Source organism: Mastacembelus armatus, chromosome 17 (genome assembly GCF_900324485.2).
Source record: "Mastacembelus armatus chromosome 17, fMasArm1.2, whole genome shotgun sequence".
Lineage (NCBI taxonomy): Eukaryota > Metazoa > Chordata > Actinopteri > Synbranchiformes > Mastacembelidae > Mastacembelus > Mastacembelus armatus.
In genome coordinates, this window is record NC_046649.1 from 23,913,982 (window position 1) to 23,936,561 (window position 22,580).

The window sequence follows — 22,580 nt, forward strand, 5'->3', positions numbered from 1 at the left end:
TTCTTAGAGGAGCTGACATGGGCACCTTTGAGAGCAGCTGGTCCACTTGGAAGACACAGCAGTGATTCACAGACTCGTCAGACCAGGACAAGGTCAGAAATAACGGCAGTAATAAGAAACTGGCCCTGCTTTCTAGAAACACTGGACAAAAATCCTTCCAGTCTCCAAGGATCCACCGTGTTGGTGCCAAGGGCCACCAGGACACACGGACGGAACCAGGAGCCCAATGGTGTGAAATAAATTCGGTGTTAACAGAAGCAGCAGCAGTAGAGATAGAAAGCAGAATATGTCGACCAGGTGGTGAGATATGACCCGAAACATGAATGACAAGTGGTTTATAGGAACCACGTCCCAGGAAAACACAGGACCAGTAGAAACCAGCAGCCACTTTTCGAGCTCGGCGCCTTCATTTCTTTCTAAAAACACGTGGATCGTACGAACCGACTCTGTGCAGCTTTATCTCGGGTTTCCAAACGATATCCAGCAGTCTGCGCTGACGATCGATCTCTTGCTCGTACTCGACGATAGTTTTTTCAAAGACTCCGAATATTTCTTCAGCAGCAGCAGTTAGTCGCTCGTTGACAAACTCTCTCAAACACTGAACTGAAGACATTGTTGGTTCGTTGCAGCTCCGATATTTCTCTGGGATACGACTACACCATCGTCTTCTACTGACTCCACACATCCACACAGCTAACGCTGCTAGCGCCGCCTTTGTTTACTTCCGCTGGCTGTCACACCGCCAGCTTCCGGCGGGACACGACACGCATCTTTTTGTTCCGTTTTCAAACGGGCCTTTACGCCACCTGTCCAGGTGGGTTCGTGTTTTCTTTCAGCTACTTCACACACTCATAGTTTAACAATGCATCATATTTTATACGATTATTATAAGACATTTGCATTAAAACCTCATCCAACAATGAAAATATAGCTGTAACAAGGCAGCGGGCTAGAAAGTGTGACACCAAATGCTAAACAAAAACATAATGGAACAATAAACAATATAAAATAAAATTACTTTAATAAAAGTATGTTCCAATTTGAGGGGGCAGCATGGTGGTTGAGTGGTTAGCACTGTTGCCTCACAGCAAGTAGGTCGTGGGTTCGCATCCTGGCCTTTCTGTGTGGAGTCTGCATGTTCTCCCTGTGCTTGTGTAGGTTTTCTCCAGGTACTCTGGTTTCCTCCCACAGTCCAAAAACATGTATGTCAGGTTGATTGGTGACTCTAAATTGCCCATAGGAGTGAGTGTGAGTGTGGCTGCGATCGAGGCTCCAGCAGATCCCCGTGACCCTGAGCCAGGAAAAGCGGGTATAGAAAATGGATAGATGTTCCAATTTTCTTATTTGTGTAATTTAATGTAAATCCATTATTGACCAACTATGTCACAGTTGTTTGGAGTATTTGTGTAATTGTACCCTGGTCCATTCAACCCCTGGAAATATACTTGAGGCTCTGCCACTGATCAAACTACCAAACTGGATCATATCATACTTTACCTGCAGCAGGTGAGCTTGAGATAGTCTCTGGGGTGATGGCACCTCTCTATACACAGAGACTCTGATCAAGGAACAGTTTGATCCAAAACCTTTCATTTGCATAGAAAAGGCTGTGGTGTGTACACGTGGGGGTTTGTAGGTGAGAGTGGTTCTAACCCCAAAGAGAAACATGTAATATAATGATGTACACACCCCAACACGTAAAGTGAAATCCAAACTGGGAATTACCAAAAATGGCTGTTACTGGTGATAAATCACTGGGACTATGCAGCAACAAAACAGCAGCAGAAAAGAGAATATTGTTTATTAACTGAGTCAGGTCAATGCTACTGGAACATCAGCTGCTAGCAAAGACCATACAAATGAAGGCACATCATTTCAAACATAACGGAACTTAAACTGACAGCATGGAGAATAACATCTTAGTCAGAAGTAACTGACTGGACTGTACAATGTAGAAAAAACAAACTGGTTAATCATGTTCTGACTAACGGTTTGCTACACACATTATGGCTTCTGACATTTCTGGGTTCTTACATGATTTATCAAAGATGACTTTTTGCCAAAACCTTTCCCACAGAAGCTGCAGGTGTACGGCCTCTCACCTGTGTGGACCATCATATGGTATTTCAGTACTGATTTATAACTAAAGCTTTTCCCACAGGTGGTGCAGGTGTAAGGCTTCTCACCTGTGTGGATCCTCATATGCCTGCTCAGTGTCGTCCTGTCACTAAATCTTGACCCACATAAGCTGCAGGAGTACGGCTTCTCACCTGTGTGACTTCTAATGTGCATTTTTAATTGTGACATTTCTCGAAAACTTTTCTTGCAAGTGGTGCAGGGGTACGGCTTCTCACCTGTGTGTGTTCTTAGGTGGATTTTCAACATACTATTACGCGTAAAACTTTTCTTACATATTTCACAGGAATATGGCTTCTCACCTGTGTGGATCATCATATGTTTATTCAATATGTACTTAAATGGAAAGGTTTTTCCACAAGTGTCACATTTGATGGACTTTTTCTCTGTGTGAGCATCACCTGACATGAGAGATTTGTCCACATCGTTGTTGCTGTGACTTGTGTTTTGGTGACGTCTCTTCTTTGACTTTGTCTCTGCATTTCTAGCTGATCCTGATTCCACAGGCTGACTTCCTCTCTGGTCTTGGCTCTCAGCTGCAGGAGAGCTGTGAGAGAGGAGCTGCTGGTCACTGTCCTCATTAGTAGGAGTCCACATAAAGGTATCTGTCTCCTGCTTCACTACAAGCTGCTCTCCCTCCTGACTGCTGCACAGTTGCTCCTGTTCCTCTTTAAACTGTGAAGGCTCTGGATCCTCTTGGTCCAGACTGGAGTTCCTCTCCTGGTTCCAGAGCTGCTGGTCAGGGAGAACCTCCTCCTCCTTACAGACATGTTGCTGTGGGAGCTCTGGAGGGACAAAGGACAAGGACCAGGTTACTGACGTGAGGATGGAAAAATCAGACACCTGAGCAAAGAAATTAGAGTCAGTTCCTTAAATGCATGCAAAACCTCAGGACTCTGGACACTTAGCACTGACAAGATAATATATAAAATATAAATATAATATATAAGATAAAATATAATATAAAAATCAACTTTTGAGCCACCTTCTTTAGGCTTAAACCTCCCAAATCAAAATCCACCGGCAATGAGCCTCTTGCTTGTGGATAAATGGACAGATCTCCAGAGTTTCTCAGCTACAGAAGCTCAGTGTCTGGGTAAAGCAAAGACTCTGACAGCGTTGCCTTTGGACTCATCACTTAATCAACAGGGAGCAAGCACTTATGATAAAAACACCAGCTAAGTGACTGGTCAGTACCATGACAGCTGCGGTACAAACAAGGTGTAGGACCCAGGCCCCTCTTCTTAGAGGAGCTGACATGGGCACCTTTGAGAGCAGCTGGTCCACTTGGAAGACACAGCAGTGATTCACAGACTCGTCAGACCAGGACAAGGTCAGAAATAACGGCAGTAATAAGAAACTGGCCCTGCTTTCTAGAAACACTGGACAAAAATCCTTCCAGTCTCCAAGGATCCACCGTGTTGGTGCCAAGGGCCACCAGGACACATGGACGGAACCAGGAGCCCAATGGTGTGAAATAAATTGGATGTTAACAGAAGCAGCAGCAGTAGAGATAGAAAGCAGAATGTGTCGACCAGGTGGTGAGATATGACCCGAAACATGAATGACAAGTGGTTTATAGGAACCACGTCCCAGGAAAACACAGGACCAGTAGAAACCAGCAGCCACTTTTCGAGCTCGGCGCCTTCATTTCTTTCTAAAAACACGTGGATCGTACGAACCGACTCTGTGCAGCTTTATCTCGGGTTTCCAAACGATATCCAGCAGTCTGCGCTGACGATCGATCTCTTGCTCGTACTCGACGATAGTTTTTTCAAAGACTCCGAATATTTCTTCAGCAGCAGCAGTTAGTCGCTCGTTGACAAACTCTCTCAAACACTGAACTGAAGACATTGTTGGTTCGTTACAGCTCCGATATTTCTCTGGGATACGACTACACCATCGTCTTCTACTGACTCCACACATCCACACAGCTAACGCTGCTAGCGCCGCCTTTGTTTACTTCCGCTGGCTGTCACACCGCCAGCTTCCGGCGGGACACGACACGCATCTTTTTGTTCCGTTTTCAAACGGGCCTTTACGCCACCTGTCCAGGTGGGTTCATGTTTTCTTTCAGCTACTTCACACACTCATAGTTTAACAACGCATCATATTTTATACGATTATTATAAGACTCTAAAACCGGTTGGTATCCAGCTTAGAGGAGCGTTACTGCCACCTCCTGGACTGGAGTGTGGAACAAGAGATAGACAACAAAAACAAAACAAATAATTAAAAAATGTAAAAAATAATTAGGGCATTAAATATTTTTCATGCTCCTCCAGTTTTTCTTGTTAGTCCTGTTGTTCATGGTAACTAATACACATAAATAATGCATGTGTGATAGTCTCTGATTGATTAACTATACTGCAAATCCAGCTTTATGGACTCTGACAGACTGTCAGGTGCAATTACTACCCTATGGAGGTTTTTACCATCTACACACTCCAGTGTTAATAATATTAGCAAGGTACTTTTTTTTGTTCCACCCTCAACTATAATTGTTCTTCTGTGTTGTTTTAAATCACAGAGGAATTAAGATTATTTTCACTGTACATCTACATTTAACATGTGACACCGATGGATGATAATCCAGCCACGTACTGAACAAACACCTGGACGACTGCATCTGTAGTTAGCTTCATCCATTTGGGAACATGAGTTTAAGTAACCAGCACTGCAAAAAATATCCTTGTTGTCAAAGTTCTTTAACAAAAGTCAGTTTATTAATATAAGACCTTCTACAAATCCATGCAGTAACATCTTCTGCAGTTTGGGATTTGAGTCAGCTCTACAGTCAGACACAATAAAAATGATATCAAGTTGCTGTAATCACAAAACGAGACGACATGTCCACACAGAAAAAGGGAAAGTCTAGTGGAGAGGATGACAACATAACTGACCCAACAGCATCAGAGGGTTTTTCAGCCTCATCATCAACCCAAGTTCACATTCCACTCATAACTGAGGTAGAGAATATCAGCAGCATAAAAGGGCTGATGTTGTATTGGTGAGAACTATGTGCTCACCATGAAGCTAAAAATGTCAACGCTCTTGGAGTTTGTAGTAGTTTCAGAGGCATATGAGTAATACAGCTTTATGAACGAATGTAACTAGAAATGATACAAGGCAGAATGGGGGCTAGAAGGATTATATTAGGTCTCAGTACTTGGATCCTGGTAGCTGTTAAAAATGAAACTTATCCCACATTCTCCATGAATGTCATTTCTAACTTGTATGTATTTTTATATGAGCCTCTATTATTGATCGATGCCTGAATCTTTTCCACGTTTCTCACCCGTGTGGGTTCTTAAATGAGCTTTGAGTGCTGCCACTTGACTGAAACCTTTCCCACAGGTGCTGCAAGAATGTGGCTTCTCACCTGTGTGGGTTCTTAAATGGATTTTCAATGTTGATGATTGACCAAATGTTTTTCCACAGGTGTTACAACAGTATGGTCTTTCCCCACTATGGGTTCTTGTATGTTTTCTCAAATGTGACCTGTCATTAAAAGTCTTCCCACATGTTTTGCAAGAAAACGGTCTTTCCCCCGTGTGGGTTCTTAAATGACTTTTGAGCGATGCGTTCTCACTGAAACTTTTCCCACAGGTGCTGCAAGAATATGGCTTCTCACCTGTGTGGGTTCTTAAATGGGCTTTCAAAGTTGATATATGACGATATGTTTTTCCACAGGTGTTACAACAGTGTGGTCTTTCCCCGGTGTGGGTTTTTGTATGTTTTTTCAAAACTGACATTTCATTAAAAGTCCTCCCACATGTTTTGCAAGAATATGGTTTTTCACCTGTGTGGGTTCTTAAATGAGCTTTGAGTGCTGCCGTGTGACTGAAACTTTTCCCACAGGTGCTGCAAGAATATGGTTTTTCACCCGTGTGGGTTCTTAAATGGATTTTCAAAGTTGATGACTGACCAAATGTCTTTCCACAGGTGTTACAACAGTATGGCCTTTCCCCAGTGTGTGTTCTTAAATGTTTTCTCAATATTGACCTGTCATTAAAGGTCTTTCCACATGTTTTACAAGTATATGGTCTTTCACCTGTGTGGGTTCTTAAATGAGCTTTGAGTGATGCATTTTCATTGAAGCTTTTCCCACAGGTGCTGCAAGAATATGGTTTCTCACCTGTGTGGGTTCTTAAATGGGCTCTGAGTGCTGCCGCCTGACTGAAACTTTTTCCACAGGTGCTGCAGGAATATGGTTTCTCACCTGTGTGGGTTCTTAAATGAATATTCAGCCTTGATCGATAACTGAATTTCTTCCCACAGGTGTTGCAAACATTTCGTTTCTTGTCTTTGTGGGTTCTCTTGTGTATATTAAAGTCATAACTGGACCTTAAAACTTTTCCACAAGTGTCACATGAAAAAATCCTTTTCCCTGTGTGAGCATCACCTGACATGAGAGATTTGTCCACATCGTTGTTGCTGTGACTTGTGTTTTTGCAACGTCTCTTCTTTGGCTTTGTCTCTGCATTTCTAGCTGATCCTGATTCCACAGGCTGACTTCCTCTCTGGTCTTGGCTCTCAGCTGCAGGAGAGCTGTGAGAGAGGAGCTGCTGGTCACTGTGTGGTTCTGCTTCACTCTGGTCACTGTCCTCATTAGTAGGAGTCCACATAAAGGTATCGGTCTGCTGCTTCACTACAAGCTGCTCTCCCTCCTGACTGCTGCACAGTTGATCCTGTTCCTCTTTAAACTGTGGAGGCTCTGGATCCTCTTGGTCCAGGCTGGAGTTCCTCTCCTGGTTCCAGAGCTGCTGGTCAGGGAGAACCTCCTCCTCCTTACAGACATGTTGCTGTGGGAGCTCTGGAGGGACAAAGGACACAAGGACCAGGTTACTGACGTGAGGATGGAAAAATCAGACACCTGAGCAAAGAAATTAGAGTCAGTTCCTTAAATGCATGCAAAACCTCAGGACTCTGGACACTTAGCACTGACAAGATAATATATAAAATATAAATATAATATATAAGATAAAATATAATATAAAAATCAACTTTTGAGCCACCTTCTTTAGGCTTAAACCTCCCAAATCAAAATCCACCAGCAATGAGCCTCTTGCTTGTGGATAAATGGACAGATCTCCAGAGTTTCTCAGCTACAGAAGCTCAGTGTCTGGGTAAAGCAAAGACTCTGACAGCGTTGCCTTTGGACTCATCACTTAATCAACAGGGAGCAAGCACTTATTATAAAAACACCAGCTAAGTGACTGGTCAGTACCATGACAGCTGCGGTACAAACAAGGTGTAGGACCCAGGCCCCTCTTCTTAGAGGAGCTGACATGGGCACCTTTGAGAGCAGCTGGTCCACTTGGAAGACACAGCAGTGATTCACAGACTCGTCAGACCAGGACAAGGTCAGAAATAACGGCAGTAATAAGAAACTGGCCCTGCTTTCTAGAAACACTGGACAAAAATCCTTCCAGTCTCCAAGGATCCACCGTGTTGGTGCCAAGGGCCACCAGGACACACGGACGGAACCAGGAGCCCAATGGTGTGAAATAAATTCGGTGTTAACAGAAGCAGCAGCAGTAGAGATAGAAAGCAGAATGTGTCGACCACGTGGTGAGATATGACCCGAAACATGAATGACAAGTGGTTTATAGGAACCACGTCCCAGGAAAACACAGGACCAGTAGAAACCAGCAGCCACTTTTCGAGCTCGGCGCCTTCATTTCTTTCTAAAAACACGTGGATCGTACGAACCGACTCTGTGCAGCTTTATCTCGGGTTTCCAAACGATATCCAGCAGTCTGCGCTGACGATCGATCTCTTGCTCGTACTCGACGATAGTTTTTTCAAAGACTCCGAATATTTCTTCAGCAGCAGCAGTTAGTCGCTCGTTGACAAACTCTCTCAAACACTGAACTGAAGACATTGTTGGTTCGTTGCAGCTCCGATATTTCTCTGGGATACGACTACACCATCGTCTTCTACTGACTCCACACATCCACACAGCTAACGCTGCTAGCGCCGCCTTTGTTTACTTCCGCTGGCTGTCACACCGCCAGCTTCCGGCGGGACACGACACGCATCTTTTTGTTCCGTTTTCAAACGGGCCTTTACGCCACCTGTCCAGGTGGGTTCGTGTTTTCTTTCAGCTACTTCACACACTCATAGTTTAACAATGCATCATATTTTATACGATTATTATAAGACATTTGCATTAAAACCTCATCCAACAATGAAAATATAGCTGTAACAAGGCAGCGGGCTAGAAAGTGTGACACCAAATGCTAAACAAAAACATAATGGAACAATAAACAATATAAAATAAAATTACTTTAATAAAAGTATGTTCCAATTTGAGGGGGCAGCATGGTGGTTGAGTGGTTAGCACTGTTGCCTCACAGCAAGTAGGTCGTGGGTTCGCATCCTGGCCTTTCTGTGTGGAGTCTGCATGTTCTCCCTGTGCTTGTGTAGGTTTTCTCCAGGTACTCTGGTTTCCTCCCACAGTCCAAAAACATGTATGTCAGGTTGATTGGTGACTCTAAATTGCCCATAGGAGTGAGTGTGAGTGTGGCTGCGATCGAGGCTCCAGCAGATCCCCGTGACCCTGAGCCAGGAAAAGCGGGTATAGAAAATGGATAGATGTTCCAATTTTCTTATTTGTGTAATTTAATGTAAATCCATTATTGACCAACTATGTCACAGTTGTTTGGAGTATTTGTGTAATTGTACCCTGGTCCATTCAACCCCTGGAAATATACTTGAGGCTCTGCCACTGATCAAACTACCAAACTGGATCATATCATACTTTACCTGCAGCAGGTGAGCTTGAGATAGTCTCTGGGGTGATGGCACCTCTCTATACACAGAGACTCTGATCAAGGAACAGTTTGATCCAAAACCTTTCATTTGCATAGAAAAGGCTGTGGTGTGTACACGTGGGGGTTTGTAGGTGAGAGTGGTTCTAACCCCAAAGAGAAACATGTAATATAATGATGTACACACCCCAACACGTTAAGTGAAATCCAAACTGGGAATTACCAAAAATGGCTGTTACTGGTGATAAATCACTGGGACTATGCAGCAACAAAACAGCAGCAGAAAAGAGAATATTGTTTATTAACTGAGTCAGGTCAATGCTACTGGAACATCAGCTGCTAGAAAAGACCATACAAATGAAGGCACATCATTTCAAACATAAGGGAACTTAAACTGACAGCATGGAGAATAACATCTTAGTCAGAAGTAACTGACTGGACTGTACAATGTAGAAAAAACAAACTGGTTAATCATGTTCTGACTAACGGTTTGCTACAAACATTATGGCTTCTGACATTTCTGGGTTCTTACATGATTTATCAAAGATGACTTTTTGCCAAAACCTTTCCCACAGAAGCTGCAGGTGTACGGCCTCTCACCTGTGTGGACCATCATATGGTATTTCAGTACTGATTTATAACTAAAGCTTTTCCCACAGGTGGTGCAGGTGTAAGGCTTCTCACCTGTGTGGATCCTCATATGCCTGCTCAGTGTCGTCCTGTCACTAAATCTTGACCCACATAAGCTGCAGGAGTACGGCTTCTCACCTGTGTGACTTCTAATGTGCATTTTTAATTGTGACATTTCTCGAAAACTTTTCTTGCAAGTGGTGCAGGGGTACGGCTTCTCACCTGTGTGGATCATCATATGTTTATTCAATATGTACTTAAATGGAAAGGTTTTTCCACAAGTGTCACATTTGATGGACTTTTTCTCTGTGTGAGCATCACCTGACATGAGAGATTTGTCCACATCGTTGTTACTGTGACTTGTGTTTTGGTGACGTCTCTTCTTTGACTTTGTCTCTGCATTTCTAGCTGATCCTGATTCCACAGGCTGACTTCCTCTCTGGTCTTGGCTCTCAGCTGCAGGAGAGCTGTGAGAGAGGAGCTGCTGGTCACTGTGTGGTTCTGCTTCACTCTGGTCACTGTCCTCATTAGTAGGAGTCCACATAAAGGTATCGGTCTGCTGCTTCACTACAAGCTGCTCTCCCTCCTGACTGCTGCACAGTTGATCCTGTTCCTCTTTAAACTGTGGAGGCTCTGGATCCTCTTGGTCCAGGCTGGAGTTCCTCTCCTGGTTCCAGAGCTGCTGGTCAGGGAGAACCTCCTCCTCCTTACAGACATGTTGCTGTGGGAGCTCTGGAGGGACAAAGGACACAAGGACCAGGTTACTGACGTGAGGATGGAAAAATCAGACACCTGAGCAAAGAAATTAGAGTCAGTTCCTTAAATGCATGCAAAACCTCAGGACTCTGGACACTTAGCACTGACAAGATAATATATAAAATATAAATATAATATATAAGATAAAATATAATATAAAAATCAACTTTTGAGCCACCTTCTTTAGGCTTAAACCTCCCAAATCAAAATCCACCAGCAATGAGCCTCTTGCTTGTGGATAAATGGACAGATCTCCAGAGTTTCTCAGCTACAGAAGCTCAGTGTCTGGGTAAAGCAAAGACTCTGACAGCGTTGCCTTTGGACTCATCACTTAATCAACAGGGAGCAAGCACTTATGATAAAAACACCAGCTAAGTGACTGGTCAGTACCATGACAGCTGCGGTACAAACAAGGTGTAGGACCCAGGCCCCTCTTCTTAGAGGAGCTGACATGGGCACCTTTGAGAGCAGCTGGTCCACTTGGAAGACACAGCAGTGATTCACAGACTCGTCAGACCAGGACAAGGTCAGAAATAACGGCAGTAATAAGAGACTGGCCCTGCTTTCTAGAAACACTGGACAAAAATCCTTCCAGTCTCCAAGGATCCACCGTGTTGGTGCCAAGGGCCACCAGGACACATGGACGGAACCAGGAGCCCAATGGTGTGAAATAAATTGGGTGTTAACAGAAGCAGCAGCAGTAGAGATAGAAAGCAGAATGTGTCGACCAGGTGGTGAGATATGACCCGAAACATGAATGACAAGTGGTTTATAGGAACCACGTCCCAGGAAAACACAGGACCAGTAGAAACCAGCAGCCACTTTTCGAGCTCGGCGCCTTCATTTCTTTCTAATAACACGTGGATCGTACGAACCGACTCTGTGCAGCTTTATCTCGGGTTTCCAAACGATATCCAGCAGTCTGCGCTGACGATCGATCTCTTGCTCGTACTCGACGATAGTTTTTTCAAAGACTCCGAATATTTCTTCAGCAGCAGCAGTTAGTCGCTCGTTGACAAACTCTCTCAAACACTGAACTGAAGACATTGTTGGTTCGTTACAGCTCCGATATTTCTCTGGGATACGACTACACCATCGTCTTCTACTGACTCCACACATCCACACAGCTAACGCTGCTAGCGCCGCCTTTGTTTACTTCCGCTGGCTGTCACACCGCCAGCTTCCGGCGGGACACGACACGCATCTTTTTGTTCCGCTTTCAAATTTTGATTCAACATCTGTGTCGCTTTATTTCACAGAGGAATAAGGACACTGTCACTGTCAGTCTTTATTAACTGATATATTTTTAGTGAATTAGCAAACAGTGAGTTTGTATTTGTCAATGTATTTGAGTAAATATACTCAGGTACACTCTACCCCTGTCAAAACACCAAACTGGACCATCTCTTACTTAAACCTCATATTTAATTATATTAGGCAGTGATGAAATAACATTTAGTTCAAGTTTGCTTTCTCACATTTACAATCATTTTCTCCCCTTTTACACAGTTTAAGGACTTTTTGCTCTAAAGACAACCAGAGACGATTTAAATAACTGTTAACTGTTAAATGATCAACAGTCTAATCTGAATGACACCATGTAGTTTTCACGTAGAGAGGATAAGGCACAGAAATTCAGAGGACAAGGACGAACCTGAGAAAGACACTGACTGTATTTAATATTATTCCTCAGTCAAACTGAGAAACACAAAAGCAGGCGAGTCGTTTCAGCTGAAAGAAAGAAAATACAATCATACATTAACACTGTGGTCAAAACTGGACGACAGCGACACATGGAAACATTTTGCTTCTTTTATAGCAGACCAACACAAAAATCACTCAGTGACGACAAAATACAAAAACGCATGAAGGAAGTGATTTTATTGTTGGGGTTGAAAATTCATCACACATGCAAACAGTAATGTTGAAGCTGGGAATCATCAATATTTTATTAGCTCACCAGAGAGAAGTTAACAAAAAAAAAACAAAAAAAAAACAAAAAGAGCTGAGGCATTTGAACAATCTGTGTTTATGTACAGGTCCAAATATACTACAATATATACTATTATACAACTGGATTACAATTCATGTCTTTAGTACAGCAGTCACAAAGAGAAGCTTCAAGTGTGTTACAGCAGTGTCGTCCAAACAAACTCTTCTTCCTTCTGATTTGTCCGACTGACTGGTTTTCTCTCCGAATGACTGACTGATAATACCACTCTGCTACACTAACGCTCCCTTGCTTTCTCAAACAAAGTGCCAAGTCTTATATTTTTCACTTCAATGGCAAAATAAGCACCAAAGCTGAAAACAGAACTGTTTCACATGTTGAAACCAGAAAACAAAAGGTCACACTAGGAGACTTTAAAAGTCAAATTTGAGGATTCCAGTTTAAATAATGGGGTATATGGTAGAATCTACACAGTTAAGGTAAAACCAAAAGAACCTCAATATAAAACCAACTAAATGTGGAACGTTAAACAGATTCTAAGGCCTGATGATGAGTTCCTCCTGCAACACAGACTGTTGGGGACCAGAGTGTAGCCTGACTGTCAGTCTCATCGTTTCAAATGAACATAGCACTGACTGGCTGCAACATGGATCCCAGTGCCCATTAAATCACACACAGCGTGTCATTTAACCAATTAAACAAGATGGAACATGTTAATTGATGAGTTTTACAGGAAAGTGTAATCAATGCAAACATCTAATTGTCAGCAGGAAAGAGAAGACACTCATTTCCCAAAAGGTGGAACTATTCCTGTTCCGTGACCTGTGGTTCAGACGAAGCTCTGCTGTTAGTCGGGGTCACTGTGGTGAGAAAAGCCACAAACCGCACTGTGAAAAGCTGCAGACGTCGTTATGAGCATCTCATCCCAAGCTGACAGGATACAGGGATTCTCCATGAGTCGCCTGCAGCTTATTTTATTCACCAAGCAGCACCAAAGTGTTTGGCTTCTGCTCTGATGACTGCAGACACAGAATTAAGCTGCTGTTTGATTCCGAGAAATAAAATCAGTGCAAAAACACATGTTCATACAGGTTGAACTGTAATTTCTGCCTCCCACTAACTCAGGGGACTGACTAATTTCCCTTTTGATTAAATTAAAACTTCAAAACCCCAATCCCAAAGTTCTCAGATTGGTCCTGGAATTTTTAAATGGTTTGTCGTGTCTTCCTCATTAAAATATGAATTCTAGACTCAGGAATAATCATGAACATAATGATATAAGCAGCAGGATGTTTAGCACAGTCTTAGTGTTTTCACTGCAAAGACACAGACAAACACTGAAACAAAATGCAGCATTTTTCCAAAGAATATAAAAAGATCAAATTTGTGCATCACCAGAAGAAATGTCCCCTACATGGCTGAAAGAGTCAAACCTCCAACATTTCTCCTGGCTTTAGTCTGTCCTCTGTTTCTTTATGGCGCTGATTCTGTGCCATGTTGAAACAAACATCACATTTGCTGCTGCATTTCACTTCACTTGAACCAAAAGGTCCAAACCAGGGAGAACCAGAAATGTCTTTTGGGGCAAATGTGCTAAATGACCTGCTGATTATGTGTTTACACTGACAGGAACAGATTCATTTCACTCTGTTACAACAATATATCCTGAACGCCAGCTGCTGCACAGCTGGACCGGCGAACAGATGCTCATGAAGACGTCTGCAGCTGTTTGTCATCAGTGTTTCCTGAAGTGTTTCTTCCCACAGCAGAGCAAACAGATCAATCCTAACTCATCAATGTCACCAGACCGTGTGAGTTTAACTGATATTCTCTAAGTGCTAGTCTTGCAGACTGTTCCTGGTTGTAGTGTCCCGCAGGAAGATGACTTCCTCACATGGATGGACACACACAGTGTCCGGTTTATTAGGGACACTTAGCTAGAACAAACAGTTTTTACCTCCAAACTGATCAGCTGAATCAACACCTCAACTTTACTGCAGTGCTGTCGGTGTTCCTAATAAATTGGACACTGAGTGTGCTGTTTACTGGAAGTTCACTGATTTGTTGATTTTTTTCCTTTTGCATAGGACACACGGGCCCATGGAGGAGCTTTCAAATATCAGCTCCACACACTGTTCAAAACTGGGCTAAAAACCTGAACCTGGTTTTATCTTTGGCCGTGTTCTGTTTTGTAAACGAGATGGAGCCAATAAGCCAATAAGCCAGTAAAGATCCGGTCACATTACACAAACACTGGAAAATAACTGATGATTTTTCTTTAGCACTGTTGTATTGGGCCGTACTGTGCTCTGTAGATGTGAAGCACCTCAGGGAACTGGTTTATAACTCACCCACTAATTCACTTTAGGTTTTCCCACAAGGTGGCGCCATTTCCTCCTCATCAGACCAGGTGAAGACACCTGCACTAACCTGAAGCAACATCTGCTCCACCTGCTCATAGTATATTCACTGACCCACACTAAAAGGACCAAGCACAGCCGCTCCCCTGTGCTGCTGACAGTTTGTCAGTGCACAGGAGAAGAAGAACAGACAGTAACAGGTGCTGCAATTTTAAACCTGTGCCACAGCTTTTTGAATGTCTTCACTGTTTAACAGAATTTTCTTAGTGTGTGTGGTTTTTATAGAAACAGTGGAACATCATGGTGCCACACTGACCTCCAGACAATATTAGACACTAACCCAGTGTTGTTTCCTCAATATCTGATAAATAACAGAATCCTTTATTTCTAAACCTGCATGAACTGGGCCACACACTGAGCTTTTTGACCATCAGGACGATTTGTCGATTTACTAGTTTTAATTACCTGCAGAAATAGTCCGATTTGTTCGCAGCTCAAATATTCAGAATGAAAGAACTGATTTAACCTACACTGATCATCTCTGTTGGCCTCTGAACGTAGACTTGTTCAGCATGGAGTTAAACTGGGATCATCTTTTAAACTCACAAACACATAATTAACAAATATTTTCCATAAAGAACAAAGAAGCAGCTGATGTTTGTTAATGCTGGTTCTAATGATCTTAAATCCTTTTTGAAACACAGATACTGAAGGACTTGCATCAGTCTGTGGACAGTGGACCAATGATGTTAAACTGTATTAAGTAGTTCATAAAACATAAACTTTACAGGTTCAAAGGGTAGAAGGCAAGACGCACAACACGAGCAGAAAGAAGGAAGTACCTCTCTTTACCTGCAGGTGGCACAAAGTGTGAAAACTGCAGCAGCTGTTACTCACCTGTCGGTGCTGCAGGTCCATCTGAAACTGGATTCAGGTGCTTCACATCTGTCACACTGACAATGAATGTCAGATACAGACGGTGAGTGTTGGGGAGGAATCAACGTTTATGTAGAAGAAGGACTCAGTCATCACAGATCCAGAGCTGTCCCTGCGGACGGTGGAAAAGCAGGTTCCGGTGATGAAGGCGTCGACGCGTACAGGCTGGTGCGGTTTGATGGAAGCGTGTGCGCAGGATGTTTTGCTGCTGGCGGCCAGCAGCTCTCCTCCTGGTGGCAGCTTAAGACTCAGAGGATTTTTCTATCTACAGGGATCTGAGCGGTTTTTCCTCCAGATATTGGTGTGTGATTATAGTGTGAAGGTTAGATGTTTGCAGGTGGGAACCACAGGGCTAAAGATAGAATCCTGTCACCACACAGGCGATATACTGCAAGACAGTCATTAACGACACGTCATCAACTGAGAGGAGAGAAAAAAAAAGGCAGAATCAATCTTCCAGAAGCAGTAATCAACCATAAGCTGCATTTATTATTCACTGCAATGTGAGGTTTCCCAGAGCCGTGTAGCTGAGGCGAGTGTGTGAACACGGCGTCAGTACTGTAACAGAACGGTGATGTTGGTGTGACAGTACTGATGTATCGCAGAGCGTCTCGCTTTTTGTCTCACTGACTGCTGCCCCGCTCTGAGTGCAGAGGAGAGGACGGGCGGCCCGCTCTTTAGTCATGCAGTAAAGAAAACGAAACACGATGAAGACCGAAGCTTTAGGGTCCGACCTGAGGTGTTATGACCCACAGGTGCTGGCCAGGCGGGGTGGGGTGCTGCTGAGGGTCAGGAGTGATCAGGAGTGGTCCATGGGCTCGGTGGGGTTGCTTGGCCCAGCGTCCTGGCTCTCCATCTCTTCTGGTTCCTCTGCCTTCCCATCTCGTTTGCTGGCTGCAGAGGCAGCTGCAGCAGCTGCAGGTTCCTGGCTCACTGTAGACGTTTGTTGGTCCATTCCTGTTTTAGTCCCATCTGTCTGTTCCTGGCTGGCCCCGCCCTCTGCAGCGGTGGCGGCACTCTGCTGCTCTCTAAGGTGACGCTCCATGGAGGCCTGGATGGAGGAGACCATCTCTTGCAGCTTCCTTCGCTGCTGCTCCATCAGGATGGGGTCCAGACCCCGACCATCCTTCGTGGTGACAAAACCCGGCGCCATGCGGACCAGCTCCCTGGTGGTGTCCTCAGGGATGTCAGACAGATCTGGTTGGGCTTGGGACACGCTGGCACTCAAGTCTACACCACTGCTGTGCTGCCGCGTGATAGGGCGGTGCTCTGGAGGTGAGGAACCCCCAGCACTGCCCAGTGAGTGACCTTTACCCTGGAAGGCAGTGACGCTCTGCAGCTGCTCCTTCTTTCGGACAACGCCGCCACTGCCCAGCCGCAACATGCCGTGGGACGGACTTCCTTCCCTGCTGCCTCTGGTGGCCGCCTCCGAATGCAGCTGCATCAGCGCCTCCTTCACCAGCTCCTCCACATCAGGACCCACCGGGAAGTGACCGGCAGCATCCACGCACAGTTCCAGACGCTCCTCTGCTGCGTTGTAAACAAAGGTCTTCCCCGTCAGGTGAGGCAGCGTGCAGTGTTTGCCGTCCATCAGGCCTGAAACAGAAGCAGCAACGTGAAATGAGCCGCACTGCTGGAGTTTTTCCACTGATGCTTCTATTTCCAGAAGCTACAATATGAAATGGACTAAAGCCCGATTTAAACCAGACTAGTTAACAGGTAAAGACCAGTCAGTGATGTTGAAGCTACTCAGCACATATTGTGAACTCAGGCCTCATGTAACCAGCTGTGCCTCAGGCTTCTAGAGGCCACTTAGCATCAGTTTCACTCTTAGCTGTGTCTGAGCTGATCTTTACTTTAATCGCACCACTCTGCCCTCACAGTGACACTTCCCTGTCTGAAGCTGCTGTCATGCACACATCCTCTTTAAAACCCACACCAGGATTCTGTTATCTTCTGCTCCGACTACAGAACGTGGGTTCTGGTTTAAGTCTGTGATTTAAGAGCACGTAAACACACGGCAGTAGATGGTACATGGGCACTTCATCAAACAAACTTACCCATGTCTTTCTTCACAATGTTGTAGAAGACGCCGCCCTGCTGGAATAAGTGTGGCAGCTTCTTGGCATAGGACCAGACATCCTCACCTGGACCACAATGGGACAAACAGCTGAAACATGTCTACGTTAGCAGGTGGTGGATGCATCTGAAATACCTCAAATATTCCCATGTGATCAGTTTATTACAATCAAACAAAAAACTGAAAGGTTTTATCAATAACTGACTGAAGATGCTGCAGCAATGACTCAGTTTAAAATGAGCTACTGTGTTTACACAGTTTAGACCTGAATTCAAACAGAGGCCTGTATAATCTGATTTGATACGAGCTAAAATATCGAGACAGTAAACATGTGCTGCACGGTGCAGACTGACGAGTGGGTGCTGGTCTTTTATTGAATCTAGGCTCTCGCTAACAGGAAGTGCCGTGTCGGGCCTGGACAGATCAAACCTTCGTGCTCTGTCTGTTATCCTGCGGTTTGTTTATCTTGTTTACGCAGCAGTGACCTTTCACCCTTTTGGCAGGTGAGGCGGCTGACTCGGCACATCCAGGGCATGCACGCACACGCACACACTCGCACACGCACACATGCAGTGTTTCTGGTCGTGTTCATGCCAACTGATCAGAAACAGACCCTGTGTCTGAGGAGCTGCTCAGTCCACAGCTGCACCAATCAGACGCCAGCAGGCACCTGTGCCACACACCTGGACAAGAGTTTGTGAGAGTCACTCTGTGTGTTGCAAAGCGACACAGACAGGGTCAGGGTCATGAACCAACAGGATAACAACAAATCAATATTTCTAGCTTCTAATTATTGGTGGTGATGGTGATTGAATTATTTTAAAAAAATAATTTAAACAGTCTGTTTCAATATGTTCTGCTTTTCTGTTTCAGACCACCTATCAATCAATACAATAATCAATAATATAAAAGGTGATTATTGGAAGCCAATACTTTGCCCATGAACTTTATGCTGAGAATCTTTCTATTAAAATCTGCTCTGAGAACTGAACTGTGTGTGTGTAGGTTTCATGAGGACGAGGTGGGGGAGACGTGGGGGTGTTGGTCTACATGTCACATGTTCTTACCCATCAGTGTTGCCAGGAGACAGAGGGAGGACATCTCAAGGTCGATGCTGTCCTGGAGTTCCCGGCTGCTCATCCTGCCGGACGTCATGGCGTCCTCGCTTTTCAAGGAGTGCAGGCTGGAGTGTGAGCTGGAGGCTCGGGGGATGGAGGCTGGGGGGCTCTTGTCCTCCGGGCCCTTCAGTATCTCCACCGTCACCCTGTCACCGTGTTGCAGCGCCACAGGCTCGTTCTCCTCTCCATCTTTCGGGGGGACCAGCTCTTTGGGCGGGAACCCATAGCGGATGCACTGTTGTGCCGGAGCCACGGAAAACTCATTGGTTATGCTCCTCTGCAGGTCTGAGAAGGTGGTGTGGGCCTGCAGGGTCAGCATGGCCTGCCTCCCATCACTGGTGGTCACACGGATCTTCTTCTCTTTATTTGATGAGGACGGGGAAGAGGATTTGGTGGGTGTGGCTGGAGCTGAAGAGGATGAGGTTTCCGGAGACCCGCCTGGAGAAGATGCCCGGCCCTGGCCTTTCTGCTCCTGCTTCAGCTTGTCAGTCCTACGCTTCTGAGTGACGAAGGCCTGCTCGCTGATGTTCTGCTGGATGCTGCGCTCCGCTCGGCTCATCGTCAGCTCCTCTTTGTGCAGAGTCTTGGCTTTCTGACCCGTCAGGATGATCTTAGTGGGGGGCTGTGATTCTGTTGTCTGTTCAGTCTCTGGGGTGTCAGTGAGATGCTGGACATGAGCTCCGTCAATGGACACGGGATTGTACTCGTCCGGGTTCTTCTTGGCGGTGTGATGCAGGATGGTGTTGACCACTTTCTGCACCAGGATCTCGCTGCCAAACTCCCCTGGGAAGTGCTTGGTGACCAGCTTCATGGCCACGTCATACACGTTGCTGTTTAAAGTCAGGTCGGTCTCATACTGGAACCAGTACACAGTCTCTCGAACCACCCGACCGCCCCACTCCAGCGTGATGGGGAAGGCCTCGGGGAGGTTGTCATACTCCTTTCCCTCCCAGTAATGCTTGAAACCACAACCACACTTCCCACCCTGGGAGCGGGTGTTGGTTCTGTCCCCATCCAGGTAAACCACTGACCCGTTACCACGGATGTGGCGGACTGATGTGCCGTGACACCAGTTGCAGGTGTTGAGGGAGCTCTGTTTGTAGTCTGGGATGAGGACGTCCCTTTGGGGGTCATAGGAGCAGATCACATTGTTGAGGGGGAAGCTGTAGTTCTTGTCTGGCCGCAGTTGGCCGTGTGTGGATTTGGCTAAGTTGTAGAGCTTCCCCCCAGGAACCAGCCACTCCGTCAGGATGTGGAGCTCAGACAGGGCGCCACAGATCAGGCAGCGGTGCAGCCGGTTCTCCATCACTGACTTTTTAGCTGCCTCGGTCACCTCCTCAGGCTGGATGCCGATCACACCGGTCCGTCTGTAGATGTACTGGTGCACGTCAGCCACCAGCGACGGGTGGATGCTGTGCTTCTCCATGAACACCTCCTCCATGGCGTTGACCAGCCTCATCAGATATTTGTCCTGCAAGCTGCGGTCACCGCCAATCACACAGCTCCCATCCTGCTCCAGCTTGATGTACTTCCTGATGAGCTCCTGAGGGACGCCCCAGGCCTTCGGCAGGAGGCGGGCTGGCAGTTTCGGCAGCACGGTGTTCTTGATTCCCACAAGAGGGATGTAGTGGTTCCTGCTGGAGCTGCTCCAGGCGATGCAGATGGGTTTGTTGAGTTTCCCGTCTTTGCCCCTGCACTGCTCCTCAGCCACCAGCCCTGGCAGGAAGGTGGCTGAATAATCCCCAGAGCTCCTCATTCCACTCAAGGAGTCCAGCAGGATTATGGGTCGGTGGAGGACGTTGGCTAAGCCAAATATGTGGATGTTGCGCAGCCCGAGTGGCACGCCTTCGGGAGGGATGAACAGGGGGTCGCATTCGTTGATGATGTCCTCCCACTCTGCAGCATCGATAAAATCCTGAAACAGGGCCTTGTAGCGGTCCAGGTTCTGCTTGAAGTTTTGTTTCAGGTTTTCTCTCAGGGCGTGCCAGAACAGTTCTCTGCCCACCAGCGCTCTGGACACAGCGTGGACCAGGCAGTGCCCGTCCCCATCCACATGGACCGGGATGAGGCACTCCCTGTTCCCGTTGGCCTTCTTGACCTCCTCCAGGGTGTCGTGGAGGTATATGAGGCTCCCTGACCGGTCCTTGCCATAGCCCATGGTGGAAACATGGTCAGGCTCGATTAGAAAAGCTCTGTCTCCCAGGAGCGAGCAGTCAAACATCTCGCCTTGGTTCATGTCTCTCAGCAGCTTGGCTTTGCCGGTTTGTTTATCCATGCCGTACCGGGTGAGGACCGGGGACAGCAGCTTGCAGTGGTAATTAGAAAGCCCCATTACCTTCACCAGCTCGGTCCCTTTCTTCGGGGCCCCGGTGACGCCGAGCAGGGCGTTTCTGAGCAGGTTGTGAAGCACAACATCTGGATCTGTGACCTCTTCGACGTGTAACAGGCTCTTCTGCTCGTGGCGCTGGCCGCACTCCGTGCACTCGATGCTAACGGAGCCGTGCGCGGGGAAGAACAGCCTCGCCTGACATTTCGGGTCTGGGCAGGTACCAGACAAAATACGCTTGTCTTTTTTCTTTGAGCTCTGGAGCAGCGACATGTCGGCTCAGAGAAGCTGGGACTGTTCGTCCGCTTCACAGGACCATGACAGTCTCGGTGCGGCGAGGCTGTCAGACGAGCCCGGACTCGGCCGACGATGGTTGTTAGCCACAAAAACACAAGAACAACACGGAAGCGGCTGTTTTTTCTTCAGCAACTGACCGTTGCCAAACGTCACGACGCAATGACGTCAGATTGTGGGACTTGTAGTTCTGCGGTGCAGTTTTGTGTAGAAGTTTGGACAGAACATCTGAATAACTGTCGTTTCTCTTTTCTTCGTGCCAATGTCTCTCTAAACAGAGAAGAGCGCACTTATACAACCGTGTTTCTACTGGTAAATGGTTAAAAACAGCAAAGTAATTATCAGTGACGACTACATATCCCAGAAGGCAACACGCGGAAGCGACGTTTTGTTGTGGTAGGAAGTCAATAAAGCAGAATCATCGGCACTTCGAGCAGAAATGACAGATCAAATCCCAAATATCTCATATTTTCTGCCTGGCAGTATTAAGACCAGTGCTGGTCGTGCGGGTTTATGCTGCTGGGAGCTGTGGGCGATAAAACGTCACTTACAGACACTCTCTGAGGGCAAAGACACTGAAATGAGGACATTACTGGTTAGCTTAGCCGCTAGCCTGCAGGATCAAACTAACACAAGACATTTGTGTTGTACATTAGTTATTACACATAAAAGATGCAGCTGATCATATTTTTAATATCTGATGATATTTTTGAAAACGAGCGCTAGTCTGCCTGGACCTGGACTTTGAAGGGAACATAAGATCGCCGAACTCCATTCAGAAAAATGTACATTTGCTGCTTCTTTGGTTCACAGTCAATACCATGAACCCAAAGAACCAGAGTAAAGGCTTCATTTGTATTGCTGCCGACTTCTGATCAATACGTCGTATTAAATTACATTTAATTTTAGTGAGATTTAGTAGAAGTGGTTCACGCTGAGGGGCAGCATGGTGGCTGAGTGGTTAGCACTGTTGCCTCACAGCAAGAAGGTCGTGGGTTCGCATCCCGGCCTTTCTGTGTGGAGTTTTCATGTTCTCCCTGTGCTCCGGGTACTCCGGTTTCCTCCCACAGTCCAAAAACATGCATGTTAGGTTGATTGGTGACTCTAAAAATTGCCCGTAGGAGTGAGTGTGAGTGTGTGAGGTTGTCTGTCTTTGTGTGTCTATATGTGGCCCTGCGACAGACTGGTGACCTGTCTAGGGTGTACCCCTGCCTTCC

The 22,580-nt window shown here is 45.9% G+C and overlaps 3 protein-coding genes across 13 annotated transcripts in view; all 3 read right to left on the reverse strand.

Moving 5' to 3' along the window:
- LOC113134345 (zinc finger protein 62 homolog) overlaps positions 1-11,555 on the reverse strand; it is a 757,491-nt gene extending 745,936 nt beyond the window's left edge. For 4 of the 11 annotated variants that reach the window (XM_026313674.1, XM_026313670.1, XM_026313676.1 and 1 more), the window contains exons 1-4: positions 11,503-11,555; positions 7,852-8,180; positions 6,542-6,952; positions 2,538-2,921 (exon numbers count right to left, since the gene is read on the reverse strand). In XM_026313674.1, the coding sequence (XP_026169459.1) occupies positions 2,538-2,921; positions 6,542-6,952; positions 7,852-8,095 (1,039 nt within the window). In that variant the 5' untranslated portion in view covers positions 8,096-8,180; positions 11,503-11,555. Of the gene's footprint in view, positions 1-441; positions 734-2,537; positions 2,922-3,333; positions 3,536-3,818; positions 4,154-6,190; positions 6,953-7,366; positions 7,796-7,851; positions 8,181-11,502 lie in introns of those variants that run through there. The other 7 variants (XM_026313671.1, XM_026313673.1, XM_026313679.1 and 4 more) reach the window with 7 other exon arrangements.
- LOC113134391 (zinc finger and SCAN domain-containing protein 2-like) lies at positions 9,197-11,555 on the reverse strand. The gene is made up of 2 exons (XM_026313766.1): positions 11,174-11,555; positions 9,197-10,274 (listed from the first exon to the last, which is right to left on the reverse strand). Exons 1-2 carry the CDS (start codon positions 11,415-11,417, stop codon positions 9,415-9,417), a joined length of 1,104 nt encoding a protein of 367 aa, XP_026169551.1. The 5' UTR covers positions 11,418-11,555; the 3' UTR covers positions 9,197-9,414.
- A 4,640-nt stretch (positions 11,556-16,195) lies between these two features.
- On the reverse strand, positions 16,196-21,537 carry vcpip1 (valosin containing protein (p97)/p47 complex interacting protein 1). Its single transcript, XM_026313696.2, has 3 exons — positions 18,693-21,537; positions 17,606-17,692; positions 16,196-17,141 (listed from the first exon to the last, which is right to left on the reverse strand). Exons 1-3 carry the CDS (start codon positions 21,340-21,342, stop codon positions 16,345-16,347), a joined length of 3,534 nt encoding a protein of 1,177 aa, XP_026169481.1. The 5' UTR covers positions 21,343-21,537; the 3' UTR covers positions 16,196-16,344.
- Between the last annotated feature and the right edge of the window lie 1,043 nt (positions 21,538-22,580).

Excerpts from the sequence above, each read along its gene's own strand:
- LOC113134391 (XM_026313766.1), bottom strand. The coding sequence starts at position 11,417 with ATGTGTGGAGTCAGTAGAAGACGATGGTGTAGTCGTATCCCAGAGAAA. Across the intron at positions 10,275-11,173 it reads GATAAAGCTGCACAGAGTCG|AGCTCCCACAGCAACATGTC; the intron begins GTTCGTACGATC and ends TTGTCCCTCCAG.
- vcpip1 (XM_026313696.2), bottom strand. The coding sequence starts at position 21,342 with ATGTCGCTGCTCCAGAGCTCAAAGAAAAAAGACAAGCGTATTTTGTCT. Across the intron at positions 17,693-18,692 it reads TCTCCTGGCAACACTGATGG|GTGAGGATGTCTGGTCCTAT; the intron begins GTAAGAACATGT and ends ATTGTGGTCCAG. Across the intron at positions 17,142-17,605 it reads CATTGTGAAGAAAGACATGG|GCCTGATGGACGGCAAACAC; the intron begins GTAAGTTTGTTT and ends CTTCTGTTTCAG.